Below are 18,031 nucleotides of genomic sequence, written 5' to 3' on the forward strand. Positions count from 1 at the left end.
AGTGGCAGTGGAGAGTTGACCTTGAGGCCTCACTCTCGGTTTTGCTAGATCCGCTGGCTGAATGCAGCCAGCGGTTCTTTGAGTTGGGGTCAGCAGATCAGTGAACTTCATTTAAATTTAATTGACATCTGTAGCTACCAGTACTTCCTGTTCTTTACCTTTTCCGGTAGAAATGAATAAATGACATTTCCGTCATTCGTGCGGCCAACTGCATTACGAAGTTGATTATATGCGAAGGGCGCCACACTAGCCAGTGATACTTTCAGAAGGGAACGGCTGACATTTCTGGAACGCTCACTGCGTCCCAAGCACCACACTGTCCATGGATTGTCTCCCATAATCATCCTAAACCTCTCCAGGAGGAAAGGCAGCACCCCCCCCACCGCACAGACAGGAAAACTGAGGTTCTCAGCTCGCGTAATCTGCCCAGGGTGGCCCAGACTGGACGCAGTGGAGCTGGACAGCCATCATGCCACACGTGGGCCCGTGAGACCAGGGGGTGAGATGAGGAGGGAGGCAGACGGGCACCACCCCTGCGCTGAGTCCCAGGGGCCCGTCTCCTGAGCTACAGGGACTCACATGGTGCTGGATGCCAGGTTCGTGTCCTCGTGCTTGATCTTCCCATCCAGGGCGATCCCCCTTCTCTCACGGTTGTTGGCCAGCAAGGGCAACAGTGTCAGTCTCGTGGTCAGAGTGCTGTTTGGTAGCACTTTCTCTCTGCAGGAAGAAAGACAGGATATTTGGCCAACTGTTCTTCTGGTCATGAAGCAACCATCGGATCCAAGTTCCCTGCAACCCACAGGGAAGACGGTGCAGGTATCTGAGCACTTGCTTTCCGACAAGCATTATGGCAGCTCAAAATGGGCTAGCAGTTGGGGCGCCTGGGTGGCTCAGTCGGCTAAGCGTCCGACTTCGGCTCAGGTCGTGATCTCGCGGTCCCTGAGTTCGGGCCCATGTCGGGCTCTGCGCTGACAGCTCAGAGCCTGGAGCCTGCTTTGGATTGTGTCTCCCTCTCACTGCCCCTTCCCTGCTTGCGCTCTGTCTCTCTCTCTCTCAAAAATAAATAAACATTAAAAAAAAAAAAAGGCCGCCAGCAACATTGGGACATTCCTTCCTCATCCTGTTCTGAGTCGCTGAATTTCTGGAGTATTTTGTGGGGTTAAATGAGACTGACTAGCACAAGGGTCAGGGACCACACCAGGAGGTGTGGCACGTGTCCAGGGCAATGGATCGCTGAGGAGGGTGCGGTGCCGCCCTCTGTGAGCCCCACAGACGGGACTGGTTTGGATTCGAGGCACACGTGCTCTGTCTCTCCCAGAGCTTCCCTGTCACTGGCCGGGTGGTGAGTTTCTCAGCATCTGACAGACACAGGGAGCCCATGACAAACCGTGGGTCTGCAGGTCGGGGATGGAGCTGGGGACACAGCAGCAAGGGGTCTGGAGCATCCCTGGCTCATGGAGCGAGAATGTGGAACTGAGGCTGCAGGATTGGCTCTGCCATTCACCCGCATAGCGCACACCAGGCCTATGCCCAAGAGCGGTCACACGGCCACAGGGCCCCGCGGCCGCAGGGCCCCGCCAGCCCGCAGCCTGTGTCAGTGCTCCTGGCACACCCTCCATCCTTGTACCCAGCCAGGAGAAGGCAGAGAGGGGCCCCGAAAACACAACCCAGGAGTCGGCCCCCAGGGTCCTGGGTGCCCCAGGGTTCAGGGACAGTGACTCAGGCTCTACAGCCTTCTGAGTGGCTTCTAGTCAGAGACCCGTGGGCACCATCCGACCCAGGTTTTTCAGTCTCCCTGCCTCCCACCCTTGGTGGGGGGGGGGGGGGGGCGGGGGCTAGAATGATGGCCAGTTTCCTGGGAATCATTTGCTCCAAAATGCACCGAATTGCTGAGAAGAAGACCAGATAATGGGCTCTCTGAGAGAAAAACTCGGCCAGGGGCCATTTTCTCCTCTCATCATTGAGCATGTGCCAAAGGTGAGCCCGGGAGACTCCGGGACTCGAGGATGTACGAGGACGCACCTGCAAGGGAGAACAGGCCCCGCCAGCCCAGCACCAAGGGAGCAGCTGGTGACGTACAGCTCTTTCCTCCTCCCTCCCCTCTGGATCTATATTTAAACCTGAGGCCAGATCTGCTTTGAGGAATAGTTTATTCCAAAGTTGTCTTTTAAACTTGACGTCATGTTCTCTTGCTGAATCAGTCTGTCTTTCCTCACCAGTCCCCTTCCTGTAACTCTGGTAATATTTTTTGCATACAACGGTGCTTAGACACACCAGCAAGACAAAGAGGAACAGGCCCGCCCAAGCGACACGCTCTGGGGGAGGCGTCACCCCAGTGGCCTGTGTGGGAATGAAAAGCGGGGAGCAAAACCGGGCGGGTCTCTCGCTCCAGCGTGAAGACGCCATCACAGGACTCTCATCCGTTTCTGATTCTAATGAAGGGAGAGAAATGATTCACGATGCCGGGCTCAGAACTGATCTATCATTGGAACCGGCTGTCACTGGTACCACATTTTCAAATTGAGTCGAAGATCAAAACACAGAGAACCTTCGCTTGAGCTGAGAGATCATTTGCTTATCTGCTCTGGGGGCAGAAATAGGATCAAATTCCTACCAACGTATTCCAAGGATCAACAGAAAGTCCCACCTCTTCCCACTTGGACATTTGGATCTTTATTCCTCTCCTTTCCATCATCCCTTGTGAGCGAGATCTCGCAGAACTCTTGTGAGTGAGAATGGAACTGAGATGCTAACTTTCTTTGCAGCCCTTGAAGTGAGAAAAAAGGAAGGAAGCGAAGCATCCTACTTCCCTCTTCAGCGTGAATGAAAGGGGAACTTGACAAAGAAGCCTGAGCTGTCCAGGAAGTAGAAACCCAACAAGCGACTCACTGTGTTTCCTCCTCGGCAACCGGCTTGGTGTAATAATCACTCGAGTAGAGAACCACGTTGGCCACTTGTTCCACTGCAAAGGAGGGACAGGGGTGGTGATTCGACGTGGGGTCCTCCGCACATGTGCACGGAGCCTGCAGGGGACACGGTTGGTCTCCCTCTCCAGTGGCTCTTGGACTGTACTTCTCAAGCTTGGCTTTAAGGCTGAGGTTTCTGGGTTCTGTGCTCAGGACACTTCTGTTCACCAATCACCTGCTCTGTGGCAGCTCCCAGCCATGGGCCAGCCTCCCTCAAATGGCACCTCTTGGGAGACCCCTCTCTGCAGAGCCCACAGCATACCCCTGGGTATCCTTCCAAGTGTTCCGGAACTCACCAATTGCTCTGTCTCCAGACCCACCTTTTTCCAACACTATCTTATTTAATGAGCACCTCCTTCTAGTTGTTCAAGCTAGAAACCACCTGCCGGCAGCATAAGACTGACAGGAAGGTAGGCTCTGGAGCCAGACTACTTGGGCTCAAATCCCAGCTTAGCCATGAGCCGCAGGGTGAGTTACTTAGCTCGTCTAAGCCTCAATTTCCCCATCAGCAAAATGGGGGAGATAATTGTATCTAACTTACATGGTGGTTGTGATGATCAAAAAGATAATTTTTAATCTCTGTTAAAACCAAATTTGAGGATTAAAAGAAACAATTTGCGTGAAGCACTCAGCACAGTACCCAGCATATAAAAAGCTACTAAAGGGGCCCCCGGGTGGCTCAGTTGGTTAAGCGTCCGGCTCTTGATTTGGGCTCAGGTCATGATCTCACAGTTTGTGAGATTGAGCCCTGCATCGGGCTCTTCGCTGACAGTGGAGAGCCTGTTTAGGATTCTGTCTCTCCCTCTCTCTCTCTCTGCCACTGTCCTGCTCTCTCTCTCAAAATAAAAAAATTAAAAAAAAAAAAAACACATGAAAAAAATGTTTTAAAGCTACTAACATCTTGCTTCAGAAAATTCAACCTTCTTTCAAAAATTAATGGCTTCGATATTAGAATCCATAAAACTTTGAGAAACAATTTAAAATCAAAGTATCAAGTGATATGGGGCTGCCTGAGTGACTCAGTCTGTTAAGCATCCAACTCGATTTCGGCTCACGTCATGATCTCACTGTTCATGAGTTCGAGGTCCGTGTCGGGCTCTGTACTGTTAGCACGGAGCTTGCTTGGGATTCTCTCTCTCCCCCTCTACCTGTGCCCTCCCCCCACTCACCCATGCTCTCTTTCACTCTCAAAATAAATAAATAAACTTAAAAAATAAAAAATAAATTAAAAAAACAAAACAAAAAATAAAGGATCAAATGATACTTTCTCAATCCTGCTGCTTTGTGGAACACTATGTTGGATACTACACACAACAGATGCTAAATAACCCCAGGTCCCACAAAGACTAAATGCAGACGAAATAACCAACATAAAACAAAGCTGTGAGCATTCATATTCATATCAGGAAAACTCTATAATTCCTTAGTATGCGTTCATCAAAACTCCTGAACCTCCTTACTGATGAGGGACACACAAACACAGAGGAAAGTGGTGTATGTATGACACGAGCGATCAACCATCCTGATTTTCCTAGAACTCGCCCCATTTAGCATTGAAAATCCACACTCTGCGTCTAACTTAGTCACTGGGGGTTTGAGTTAGCAGTGAGCTTACAGGTCACCCTCCCTGGCCATTCTGCTGTGTCTTTTTTACGTAGCCCCCGTAAGACCATGACATCAGACCATCCCCTGCACTTTAATGCCCTCTGAGCTGAAGAGATGTGTAGAACAGCAGGCAGGAGGCGCCCTGCTGGTAGCATGAGGCCAGGCGTGGTCATCACCTCGTGCTGTTGCCACAGCAGCAGAGACGGTAGGGCTTTGCCGTTCACAAAGCACCTCCAGTGTGACCGGTCCCTGCAGCCTCATGAAATCCAGGCAGGTAGACCGGGAATCAGGGCCGTGGATCGCAGCTGGGATTCAGAGAGGACTCACACGGCTTGAGACCACAAATCAGGCCTCTGGCTGTCAGTCTAGTGCTTTGCCCACTGCACTGTGCGGTATCTACCAACAAAAATTCCTTCTGATCTGAGAGAGAAAACTCCATGCCTTCCCCGGAGATCTGGCAAGGGGCTCCTCCAGGAAGGCATGGCATGGAAAAATGGAAGATGGCCTGTCAGGGACGTTGTTTCAAGACAAAAGACAGCCCTAAAGCAGACACAAGGTTTCAGGAGGTGATGCTGAAGGTCTCGCCTCCAGCAAGTCCCTGCTGTCCATGACAACATAGATAAACAGGCAGTTCCAAAGACCCAGGAAGTCCTTATCCAACCAGAGGAGAGACCCTTGGGAAATAGGACCAGACTGAGAAGTTCTAGAAGACACTACCCTCCCGTTTTGAGAAGAGGGTCCTACCTAATGCTTTAATCTTCTTCACTGTCTTGTCTGTGTTGTTGGTCACAGTAATGGTCACAGTAATGGATTCCCCATGGAAATAGATCTGTAAAAGTCAGCAGACAAGTCAGAAAAAAGGAACAGAGGGTGGTGGTATCTTTAATCTCATGGCTTTTTCTAGGTTTATCTCAACCCTTTAACTAGTGTAAAAGTGACTGAGTTCCCACACTTTCAAGGAAGATAAAGTGACAGCAACATGTTTCCTTTGGTGACAGTCCAGAACACAGCCTGCCTTGCGTGTGGCATAAACTGAGGAAGACTATGGTGACCAACGTGGAGGGGAGCGAGGGTATTCCCGCCTGGAACACCCAGTGCAGAGGGTCTGAGGGTCACGGCAGAGGTGGCCATGGGGGTCCTGAGCGGAATTATAAGGCCATTTTGGGGCAGGATGAGTGCAGTGACTGGGAATCACTGGGAGCCCAGTAGCCGAACTCCCGTCCGCAGTGCTCCCCACATGATCTAGGCCCAGGTGGGCACACCCGGACATACATGCGCACACACGGGAATGCGCGTGCACACACACGCACACACACACACACACACACACACCACGCAGTATGTTGAGCTTTTGCCCATGTGTGTGCCCAGCTCTTGGCAACCAGAGGACCAGAGACGGCCTTGGCCGGTGCTTCTTCGCCCTTTTCCACTGTGACATACTTGAGTGATGACATTCACATGATTCAGTCACCCCTTCCTCATGATGTTGAAACTTAAATTTCCCAGGGGAAGTAAACCATTTGCAAAGCTGCACCCACTGGTGCTACACTGGTAAATGAGGCCCGTGGGGGCAGAGGGGGCGAAAAAGAGTCTGGGGCAGGGGGATGTGGAGACCACCACCCCTTTCCCTAGTTGGTCGGGACTGGCGGTGTAGGGGAATGTGGCCAGCAGGACGCTATTCTAAGGGTCACCTCCATGAATTCCAAATTATGAAAAATGCCAACTGCTCACAAATGCTGGTGCTTTAACTGTGCCTAGAAACAAGATCGTGTGCCACACACTCACAGCAGACGGGGGCCCGGGGCCTGTCCCCCAGGCCTGCTCCCACATGGGACACACCTCTTTGTCACCTGCTCACCTCTTTGTCAAGGGAGACCGCGAGGTGCAAGGGCTTGTCGGACATGAAGAACTGCCAGGCGGCCTCTGCTTGGGGCTGGGGGCCCATCTTCAGGGGCGCGTGCTGTACTTTGCGGATCAGTAAACGCACGGAGCTCCTGCGGATGAAGATTTGGGCTCGGGTCATGATTTCACATGTTGTGAGTTCAAGCCCCGCGTCAGGCTCTCTGCTGACAGAGCTCTCCCTCTCTCTCTGCCCCTCTCCCACTCTCGCTTATGTGCGCTCTCTTTCTCAAAATAAATATACTTAAAAAGAAAGGAAGGAAGGAAGGAACGGAGGGAGGGAGGGAGGGAGGGTGAATCTGGAGTCTTTCAGAGGCTTATGTGAACCCCTGAGGTTGCTAACTCCTCTCCATCACCCCTCAAATGATCAGCCACTGACCCGCCCCGTGCGTAGACAGTCTTTCCTGACTGCCTGGCCACGCAGCCCTGTGGGGAGAGCTCCTGTTCACGGAGCCAAAGCGAGGGGTGGTTTTCTACCCCAGTTCCTTGCACCCCCCCCCCCCCAGCGCTGCCCCTCCTCCCACAGCTACACTCTTACTTCCTGGGCACTTTGTCCTCCTCGTCCTCCGTGCTGTCTCTGGCGAATGCTTTGACCTCAAAGTCGACCCCACAGCACTGCAGGGGGGCAAGAGAAGAGACAAGGCCTGAGTCAGCACCTCCCTTCCTGGGGGCTGGGGTCACACTGCCCACGGGACGTTATGTGGCACCTTCTCTTTCTATCTTCGCCATGTCCTTTTTGGGGCTGCCCCAGTGAGGAGAGATTTGCCGTGTAAGGAAATAATGACATCAGCACGAGAAGCACACCGTGGTCCCCAAGCCCCCAAGGTGATCATGTATGGTGTCCACCCCCCCATTTAGTTGTCCCTCTAGATGTGACCCTGCGTGTGTGTCACACTACCTACAGTGGGGCCAGACTCAGGTGCTCACGGAGCAACAGAAGGCCCTCGACGGCCCATGCCGGCCACCAACGCCCGGCCCAGGGTGGGGGAGGGGGCAGGGAGGGGCACGGTCAATGGCCAGGCTGGACCGGGGGGTCTGGTGCTGGCGGCTCTTCCAACTTGTGCTGAGAAGCTGGAGATGGAATTTGGAGCAAAGTCTGCTAACATTGAAATGAACTACCTAACGGTATGTTGCGTGGGTAAAGCAAAAGCGTCCCCCACACCTTCCGCCCCCAGCCCCACGGGGCCCCACCCCAGCCTGCTCGTCTCTGCACATTATCACTCGTGGGGGGCATGGGGGCCGCACCGCCCTCACCCACTGCCCGGAGGGAGAAAGGGCACGAGGCCAGCTGCGTTGATGGTGGCATACCAGCCACAGCCTCATTGGCTCTACAGCTGTGGAATCGTGGCGAGTCTGAAATCTAGGTCGCGAACACACCGGCACCACTACCCACCATCACGCCGGCACTGCTTAGTGGCATGACCGAGCCCTCTCTGTCCCTCCTCGCTCCCCCTGCACCCACTTCGTTAAAGATGCTGCCTATACAAGCCAAGCCCTCGCTCTGGTCCACCCTGGACACATGCTGTTCCTTCTGCCCGAACGCTTCAAGCCTCTCTGTCTCCCTCTTTTTTATATTTGACAAACTCCTTGGTGTTCTTGCCTTTCCAGCTCCAGGGTCTCCCCAGCTCTAGGGTCCCGAGGCCCGAGGCCGTGCAGCCGCTCCCCTCCCGGGCCTCCATGGGCCCAGCTCACGCCCACAGCCCTGCTGCTGGGATGGAGTAGAGGGAGCACTTGGGTTGGCACAGGGTCCCCCACTCTGATTTAGTGACCTCGTCTTCCTCCATCTTGGCCACCCCCATCTGGGTTTTCCTGGACCAGTGGCTTTCAAATGTTTCAGGCCACCCCCACGGTAAGAAGCAAAGTTTATAATGTGGCCCAGTAAACAGACATGCGTGTGTGAAATGGCTCGGGAAGTAACACTGAGCTTTGTGCAGATTCCCCATTTTATCCTATTTCATTCTATTCGATTTTTCTCAAATGCTCCTTCTGGTTCACTGCACCGATTTCACAAACCACCAGTGGGGCAAGATCCCCACATCGGAAATCCCTGCCCAGATTGTGGCGTCTGTCACCGTGCCCCTCTGTACTCCGGGATCAGCCTCGCCACTCTGGTCTTCACTTCACTCCTGTCTAGCCCTCTCGCTCATGACACCTCCGATTTCAGGGCCTGTAATCCCTGGGTCCTGGCACCTTTCACTCTCACCTCCTGTCCTCACCACCCTCCTTCAAGGCTTAGAGCCTCTGCCCACCACTTAGAACCCCCTGGCCACTCCCCCTCATACACACTCAGCCCCTTTGCTTCTCTCTTCCTTTGGAGCTCATGCTTGACCCATCCAGCCCCTCGCAGTGCAGTGGCCAGATTCATTAGAATGTCTCTCTACTTTTGTATCTATTTGAAATTTTCCACAATATATGGCTATTTTTAAAAGTCTTTTGAGGGGCACCTGGGTGGCTCAGTGGGTGAAGCGTCCGACTCTCGATTTCGGCTCTGGTCACGATCTCACCATTCATAGGATGGAGCCCCACGTTGGGCTCTGTGCTGGTAGCACTGTAGCCTGCTTGGGACTGTCTCTTCCTCGCTCTCTCTCTGTCCCTCCCCTCTCAAAAAAAAAAAATATATATATATACATAAAGTCTTTTGAAGGAATGAATTAATCCATGGCATTTCTTTTTGAACTAACCTTCCCCGTATCTTGTGGAGCAGGCTGCAGCATCACTGAACAGGGCAAGTAGTCAGGAAACTGTGGGAAGAAACAAATCATTTTGTTCAGAGGGGGTTCTTCCACGTGTAATATGCATTCAATGTACAAAAATTGGAAGATGATGACGAGCAAGCAAAAACCACAAAACCAAACAAACAAAAACGCCGTGGTCACCCAGAATAACATCACAGACACAAACTTGCAAGCGTCCTATGGGCACCCTTGCCCACAAACACATACGCAGATGTGTGCTCTACAGAAATGAGGCCAATGATGCACATGTCCTGTCCTCTGCTTTGCTCACATCGCCACCCTAGCCCTACTCAGAATGCGTTATGACCATTTTTCTATGTGCGAGCTCTGCACCACTGTTTCTGGGGCTTTGTTAACACCACATTTAATTTCGCCCGCCCCCATTCATGAAATGGTGCTTTGCTTTTTTTTGCCATGATAAACAATGCTGCAATAAACCTCCTTCTTCATCTACCTTAGCACAATTTTCTCTAATTAAGTCCAGAGGCTATGCTGCTAGAAAGGGAACCATCAGGTCAAAATCACATTTCAAAGGTTCTTGATACATGCTGGTTTGTTATCTCTAAAAAGTTATGGCAATTCAGGGACGCCCGAGTGGCTCAGTCACTTGAGTGTCCGACTTCGGCTCAGGTCATGATCTTGCGGTTCATAAGTTCAAGCCCCACGTCGGGCTCTGTGCTGACAGCTCGGAGCCTGGAGCCCGCTTTGGATTCAGTGTCTCCCTCTCTCTCTGCCCCTCCCCTGCTCGTGCTCTGTCTCTCTGTCTCTGTCTCTGTTTCCGTCTCTCTCTCAAAAATAAACAAACATTAAAAAAAAAAAAGTTACGTCACTTCAAACTCCCAGTACAAGATCACGAGGACATGCACGACCACAAAACTTTTTTTTTTAAGTGATTAAAAAAAAAAAAGGTTGTGGTAAAATGCATAATGTAAAATTTAAACATTTTAAGTGTATAGTTTATTGGCATGAAGTTCATCCAACCTTGTTCTGCAATAATCCCCACCATCCATGTCCAGAACATTCCTCTTGTCCCAAACTGAAACCCTGTACCCAGTCAACACTGATTCTTCCCCCCGCTCCCGGCAACCCCCCCCCCCCCCCCCGCCGCCATTCCCTGGCACCTGCCATTCTACGTTCTGTCTCTATTAATCTGACTGCTCCAGGCCTTTCCTGTCGGTGGAATCATACAGTCTGTCCTTTTGTGTCTGGCTTCTTTCACTTAGTCTGATGTTTTCAAGGTTCGTTCGTGTTGCCGCATGTGTCAGAATTTCCCTTCCCTTTCGAGGCTGAGCCGTGTAACTTTGGAGCAATAGATAATCGTGAGACACACAGACACGCTCATAGGGATGGCAGTAGCTGCTTTGGCTGTACTGAGTTCACGCCCAAGTCTTCAGAGGCACGCAGGCTGGCACCGTGGGTCACCAGGTCTCACCAGGTGGGACAAAGCCCCAGGAGAGGTGGAGCCACTCATCTGCCGTGACCACTGAACATCGGTCAAGGCTACGGACGACTTCCGACTTCAGTAAGCTCTCCCATCCTGCAGGGAGCCCTTTCACATCTAGAACGAGTCCAGGCCAAACGAGGGGCACTTCTTTCTTTTTATAGATCAGCAAGTGAGGGAATAACATGCCTGTGTAATTAGCTGGTCAGATGAAGGGAAATATTTAAACCGTGGGTTGAAATGGTGCCTTCAAAGGCTGAGAGGCTATTTTCAAGGACTTAAAAAAAGACAATCACAGCCCGTGCAATCTAGAATTTCCTCCAAGGATGCAATTTGAAGGCCCACAAATGTGAAGTCATTACTCTGTCCCCTCCTCCTTCGCTCCTGGTCGCACTGTAAGGTGAAGGAGCTGGGGCAGGGGAGAGGGGAGAAGGGAGAGGAGTCACCCACCGTGAGCAGGAAGGGGTATGTGTTCTCCCCCAGCTTCTTCATCAGGCTCTCCTGAAGCTTTGTGGGGGCCCCCACGGCCCCCACAGGAGGGAACACTTGGACCTGGGAGAAGTACAGGTCCCTGCGGAAGGTCAGGCCAATCACATCGATATCTTCCTGGCCGTACCGGAAGGCGCAGGTCAGAGAGACGTACACTGGAAGGGAGACAAGAGGAGGATGGGCTTGTCCCACTGGCGTGGCGCCTCTGCCTGGCTGAGTGGGTGTGGGGCAGCCACCGAACATCCACCCATTAGCATCTAGAACCACAGCACCCACCTGTTTCTGCAGATCCGGCACCTTCCCTGGGGCTTGTGTTAATTACTCTAAAGCGTATCTCAGAGGACACAGAGGCACCTTCCATGAACTGCCTATTTTGCCTTCGGGCTCCCCTGTGTCCTCTACCCTATCACCCCCTCCTCTTGACTCGCCTGCTCAGGGACCTCAGGAGGTGCGAGGTCGCTGGGCTTCTGGGGACAGGATGTCTGCATGGAGTTGAGAATGAAGGTGATAAGCAGAGGGAAACAGCACTAGGGAGCAAAACAGACCTGTGCCAGACAGGGGCCTGCCAGAGGCGCTGGCCAGGGCCTTATGGACCAAGAGGACAGATGAAATCAGATCCCAGAAAAGCTTCTTTCACATCGCTCAGAAACCCATCAAGCATTCTCTAAGCCAAAACTTCTGCAAATTCAGGTTAATCAAACAGATATAATCTGTGCCTCCAGTGAACCAAAAGGATTATGTAAAAACTATACGTTTTGAGGGAGGACTATTTACAACAGTCTTTAGTGGGGTAAATAAAAGCATGCAAAGCTCATTATTCTTGAACAGGAAGCATATCAGAAGTGGTGCCCCCAAGTCCTAGAAGTCATCGGTTGTAGATTTTGTCTGTGTCCTCCCCACTAAGCTCAGAAGAGCCAATGATCACTTGCCTGTCCCTCATCCAGTGTTTGTAAGAGAAGGTGCCCAGAGATGCCCGGGCGTTATGCCTCCCTCACTGGACAGTGCTTTCCCTCAGAACGGGAGGCCTTCTCCGGCCAAGGGTGTGGGCTGTCAGGGCTCAAACCAGGATCCTCCTGGTGCCAGAGGGAAGCAGGATACCCAGGAGGAAGTCAGAGACAGCAGAAGGGGTGGTTTTCAACCCCATTTCTGCCATGACCCCTGGGTGCTGATGGCCCCACCTCTGACGTGCTTCCGTGGTCACATCCAGGGGTGGGAATGACGCCTTGTAGTTGCCAGTAGCAACCACTCTAAAAAGCGTATTCATAATGGAACAGACTCCGTAACGTTATCATAAGGAGAACTGAGGTCTGCCCTAATTTAGTTCACACAACTGTTATTAGCACCAAATTACTTGCCACACACACCACAGCTGCCAGACGTTCTTCAGGGATGCTGTGATGCTGTGGTTCAGAACCACCACAGTCAGCATTTAAAAAAATGAGCCTTCCAGCAGGGCTCAATTTCCCATCAATTTCCCTCCTGAGTTTGCCTCCAGCAGAGAGCCACAAGGCACAGGGTGACCACAGAGCTGATGGAGCCCACAGACCTGCTCTCCACGCTCCGTCCACCATTTACCTGTCCTGCCACCCTGAACAAGTGACTCCCTTGGGTCTTTACCTTCATGTGGGAAATGAGGACAATGAGCTCTGACGTGAACAGGACAGGGTCCTGAAGATTATACCAGGGAGTGTGGGCGACAGGGCCTGGCAGCGATGGGTGTGAGAGAGCACCAGCGGACTCCCCGACCCTCCGCCCCCAGAGCCAGCCAAGACCAGACCAGACCAGGTCCTCAGAGTTCAAGAAGCCTGCCTCACCTTTCTTTCCCTTCACAAGTGCAGGATCCACCAACACGACACCATCTACACGGAAAGGAAAAGAATAATGAGGGCGGAGAAGATGAAAGAGACCAGAGGCCTTCTTTATATATTTACCTGCGGTTCTTTAATCACACAGTAATCCATGTTCCGTATAGGAGAATCAGAAAGGAGAGTTAAGCAAAGAGCAAACAAAGTCACCCAAATTTCCACCATTCAGAGATACCCATTGTCAAGATATCGCCACAGGTTTTTTTTTCCAGACGTATATACACTTATATGGATGATTTTACCGAAAAATTGAGATCCCACTCTATATACTATTCAGTTAACTGCTTTTCTCATGCAACTATATATTGCAAACATCTATTCTTACACACACACACACACACACACACACAATGTACTAATCATTTTAATGACTATACATTGCTATTGCTTCATTGAATGGATGCACCATAAATTATTTAATTAACCCCTTCTTGTTAGGGCATTTAAGTTGTTTCCAGTTTTCCCCCTTATAATGAGTATTGTGAGGACCATCCTTACTACATACATCTTTGATCTATCAATGGTAGAACCGGATTTGGCTTTTGATGACATATTGCCAAGTGACCTTCCAGAAAACGTTCTGCTGAGGGACATTCTCATCCTCAAGTGCCTAAAAATGCCAGGGTTGTTTTTTTTTTTTTTACAGTCTTTTTAAAAATAGCTATTTTACTTGAAATAATTATAGATTCGCAGGAAGTTGCAAAGATAGCACAGAGAGTCCCTGTGTATCCTTCGTTCAGTTTCTTCCAGTGGTTACATCTTAGATAACCGTCCTGCAATATCGAAACCAGGAAGCTGACATGGGTACAGGCTACAGTGTGTGTATAGTTCTAAAGTCATTTTATCTCATGTGGAGGTTTGTGTAACCACCACTGCAATCGATACAAAGAGGTTCCCCCCACCATAGAGCAATCTCTTGGATCATCCCCTCCCCCACCATCCTCTGTCCCCGGGGAACTACTCATCAGTTTATCATTTCTATAATTTGGCCATCTCTAGACTGTTATATAAGTGAAATCACACGGTATATAGCCTTTGAGACTGGCTCTTCCCGCTCAGCACAATGCCCTTGAGATCCATAAGCTGTGGCGTGTATCAGCGGCTCATTCTTTCTCATTGCCCAGTAGAATTTCACGGTATGGATGTACAGTATCTTGCTTAACCTTCTTCACATATTGAGAGACATTTTGGTTCCTTCCAGCTTGGAGCTGTCACACATAAAGCTGCTATAAACAATCGTGGACAGGTTTTTGTGTAGACGTGAGTTTTTGTTTCTCTGGGATGAGTGCCCGGAATGCAATTGCTGGGTCATCTGGTAAGTGTATGTTTAATTTTTAAAGAAACCCCAAAACTATTTTCCAGAGGAGCTGTTCCACTTTACATCCCGGCCAGCGATGTATGAGTGATCCAGTTCCCAGTATCCTCACCACCATTTGGTATGGTCGCCATTTTTAATTTTAGCCATCCTGACAGGTGTATAATGATATTTCAACTCACCGTGCTTTAATTTGCATTTCCCTAGTGGCTAATGATGCTGAACATTTTTCCATGTTCTTATTTGCCATACATACATCTTCTTTGATGAACTGCTTTTCATGTTTTTTGTGTGTTTATTTTATGTAGAGTTTTACTCTATTGTTTTTAAGATTATTATTTTTTTTTTAATTTTTTTTTTTCAACGTTTATTTATTTTTGGGACAGAGAGAGACAGAGCATGAACGGGGGAGGGGCAGAGAGAGAGGGAGACACAGAATCGGAAACAGGCTCCAGGCTCTGAGCCATCAGCCCAGAGCCCGATGCGGGGCTCGAACTCACGGACCGCGAGATCGTGACCTGGCTGAAGTCGGACGCTTAACCGACTGCGCCACCCAAGCGCCCCAAGATTATTTATTTTTGAGAGAGAGAGAGAGAGTGAGTGAGTGAGCGAGCAGGGGAGAGGCAGAGAGAGAGGGAGAGAGAGAACCCCAAGCAGGCTCTGCCTGTCAGCTCAGAGCCCGACTCTGGACTCGAAATCACGAACCATGAGATTAGGACCTGAGCCAAAATCAAGAGTCAGATGCTTAACTGACTAAGCCACCCAGGCACCCCTTTGTGCATATTTTCTAATTGGAGTTTGTTGTTCTTACTGTTGAGTTTCTTTATATATTCTAGAAATGAGTCCTTTGTCTCCCCCACGCTCTGAAATTGTTTCCAATCAGCATTGCACCTCATGTTTTAATTTGCATTCCTACAATTAGATTATTAGCAAAGCTGATTTGAACTGACTTGAAAGAAATACAAAACTAGCAGTTGTCTGATGACTTAAAGGAAACCCATCATTAAAATTACAATCTTGGGGCGCCTGGGGGGCTGTTAGTTGAGCTTCCGACTTCGGCTCAGGTCATGATCTTGCGGTTTGTGGGTTCAAGCCCCGTGTTGGGCTCTGTGCTGACAGCTCAGAGCCTGGAGCCTGCTTCGGAATCTGTGTCTTCCTCTCTCTCTGCCCCTCCCCTACTCACGATGTGTCTCTGTCTGTCTTCAAAAATGAATAAATGTTTAAAAAAAATTTTTTTTTTTTAATTACAATCTTACTCCAAACTCAACTTACCCACAGGCTCTATTTGGTCAACATGGTCTATATAGTCTCTCTTCCCCAGGTAGATGGTCACCTGTGGGAAGAACACATGTGGATTCCAAGTGGCCAAAGAACACTAAAGCACTAAAGCGTTCATGTTAAAAATCAGCAACAACCAAAAAAAAACAAAAGAAAACAAAAAAACCAAAACAACAACAAAACAAAAAAACCAAAACCAAACAAGCAAAACCCCTGGCCCCACAACAGCTGGCACATTTTGATTCGTCTTGAGCTGCTGCCTGGCCCTGCAGCTTGCCCATCACCCACTCTCTCCCTGCTTGGCTGTGGGCAGAGACTATGGATTGCAGGCAAGGTGTGCTCTTTCTTCAGCCCCATAAATCTGCTCCAAGGGATTCTTCCCACCCCCTTGGATGGTCCCCATTCTCCCACCTTTTCCAAGAGCCTGGAGGTCTGGGAAACCCAGATCTGACATCCCAGGTCTGAGATCATCCAGGTAACCTTGTTGAATTCACTGATAATACTTCCGTGGAAAGTTATGCTTATGCACATGAGTCTCCTCCCAACACTTAAGCCTCTTACAGCTGGCTGTTGAATGAACCAGTTTCCCCTCCTCATTAGAGGAATTTCTGAACTGAGTAAAGAGGCAGGAGGAGTTCCATAGTCCCTGAAATCCTACCAGATGAGCTCCTGTATGGGGAAACCTGAACCCATGCCCTGAGAAAGAGGGTGTGGGGAGTTGGGGGGCAATGACCATGGTTTTGGTCCTCTTGCTGTCTGTTTCCATGCCCCTGGTGGCAAAGGTCTCTGCCAACCCCCGTTATGGAAGCACATAGGTTGTGTTCATCAAAGCGCATCGCTCTAAGCCACAGGGTTGTGAGTGCCTTAATGGTAAGAATTCTTTCACCTTTCAGCCGTCCAGGTTTCCGCCACAGTGTCTGATACACTGCAGGGATCTAATCAGCATTTGCTAAGGGCCCCAATGAGTGAGTTCACGCACCCTTCCTAGCCCCTTTCATCCCTAAGCCTCTTAAATTCGTATTTTTATTTCCATGAGCCACCCAAAATAATTTCTGTTGGCATTCAATCATCTCCTAGATCTACTCCCTCACATCAGATACTCTGGAGTGAATCCCCGTGCCTTCTACGTTATTTGTATTATTGATGAAACACCCGAAGGACTGCATAGTCAGGTGGCTGGGAAGGATGGTGTGAGGATGTTTTCTGGACAAAACAAACATTAGTGTATACAAAGCCCAGAACCAAGAGAATGCTTCTGGAACCAATGGTTTCATCTGCAGGTGAAGGGCCACCAAATGGGGATGCAGGCTGATGGTTCCAACCTTAAGGCTGTTGAAGCATTTTAAGCAGGACGAAAGACTGAATAGCATTTCGGTGCTTATCATGTCCCAGGTGCCAAGCTAAGCACTGACTGCAGTATTTCACTGAATCCCCACAACTACTCTCTGAGGTAGGAATTAGCCCCATTTTATAGAAGAGATGACATTGGCATAAAAGTGGAGAATGGATGGACAAGAGGAAAGCCAGTTGGGCAGCTGACTGAGGTAGGGAGGAGAGAAGAGAGAAGGTAGATGGAGAGAGTGTGTTTTCTTCTTTTTCAAGCTTTAGCTTGGAGGAAGAGGAGCTGGAAAGGTGGTAGGTTAAGGGGAGTTTGTTGGTTGCTGTCTTTAATACACCTGAGGTCCGGGGGCGCCTGAGTGGCTCAGTCGGCTAAGCATCGGGCTTCGGCCCGGGTCATGATCTCATAGTTTGTGAGTCTGAGCCCCACATCTGGCTCTGCGTTGACAGCTCAGAGCCTGGAGCCTGCTTCAGATTCTGTGTCTCCCTCTCTGCCCCTCCCCCGCTCATGCTCTGTCTCTCTCCTTCAAAAATAAATAAACATTAAAAAAATGTTTTTAAAATATGCACAAGGTCCATCCTTGCTTTTACGTTCAGACAAAGTACTGGTAGAGAGGGAAGCTGATGGTAAGACTCTAAGGAGGAGGTGGACCGAGAGACGTACGTGTAAATAGCATGAACCTTGGATTGTAGCAAAGGCATGTGTTCTGCTGCAACTGGAAAGGGAGTGGGGGAAGGGACAGGAGCAGGTAGGGAAGTGGGGCCGAACAATGCAGAGGTGCAGCCGACATGTTGTTTGCTCAACCAACAGACCCATGTGCCCTTCTTCCTGGACAGAAGTTGCCAACTGCATTCAGGGTTCACCATCCCCATGGGGCCCAGGCTAAGAGGAGGCCAGCCCCAGAGGATAATTCTTGATTGGCCTGATCCAATGATGATCATCCAATTCCTTTGGCTCAGGATTGGTTTAGGGTGGGCATGTGAGCCAGTTTTGACCAATCAGATATGACAGAAGTCTGCTGGAGGCTACTGGGAAAATATGTTCCCACTCTTAAGAAGAGACACCAGGAAGGCAACAGTCTTTTCCTTTCTCAGGAAGG

At 50.2% G+C, this 18,031-nt stretch overlaps 1 protein-coding gene across 4 annotated transcripts in view; it reads right to left on the minus strand.

Moving 5' to 3' along the window:
• Positions 1-18,031, minus strand: part of ATG16L1 (autophagy related 16 like 1) — a 77,530-nt gene that overhangs the window by 9,342 nt on the left and 50,157 nt on the right. For all 4 annotated transcript variants that reach the window (XM_047870381.1, XM_047870379.1, XM_047870380.1 and 1 more), the window contains exons 3-11: positions 15,588-15,648; positions 12,950-12,994; positions 11,097-11,290; positions 9,152-9,211; positions 7,009-7,085; positions 6,430-6,565; positions 5,316-5,400; positions 2,890-2,962; positions 580-717 (exon numbers count right to left, since the gene is read on the minus strand). In XM_047870381.1, the coding sequence (XP_047726337.1) occupies positions 580-717; positions 2,890-2,962; positions 5,316-5,400; positions 6,430-6,565; positions 7,009-7,085; positions 9,152-9,211; positions 11,097-11,290; positions 12,950-12,994; positions 15,588-15,648 (869 nt within the window). The remainder of the gene's footprint in view (positions 1-579; positions 718-2,889; positions 2,963-5,315; positions 5,401-6,429; positions 6,566-7,008; positions 7,086-9,151; positions 9,212-11,096; positions 11,291-12,949; positions 12,995-15,587; positions 15,649-18,031) is intronic.

This window comes from Prionailurus viverrinus, chromosome C1, assembly GCF_022837055.1.
Source record: "Prionailurus viverrinus isolate Anna chromosome C1, UM_Priviv_1.0, whole genome shotgun sequence".
Lineage (NCBI taxonomy): Eukaryota > Metazoa > Chordata > Mammalia > Carnivora > Felidae > Prionailurus > Prionailurus viverrinus.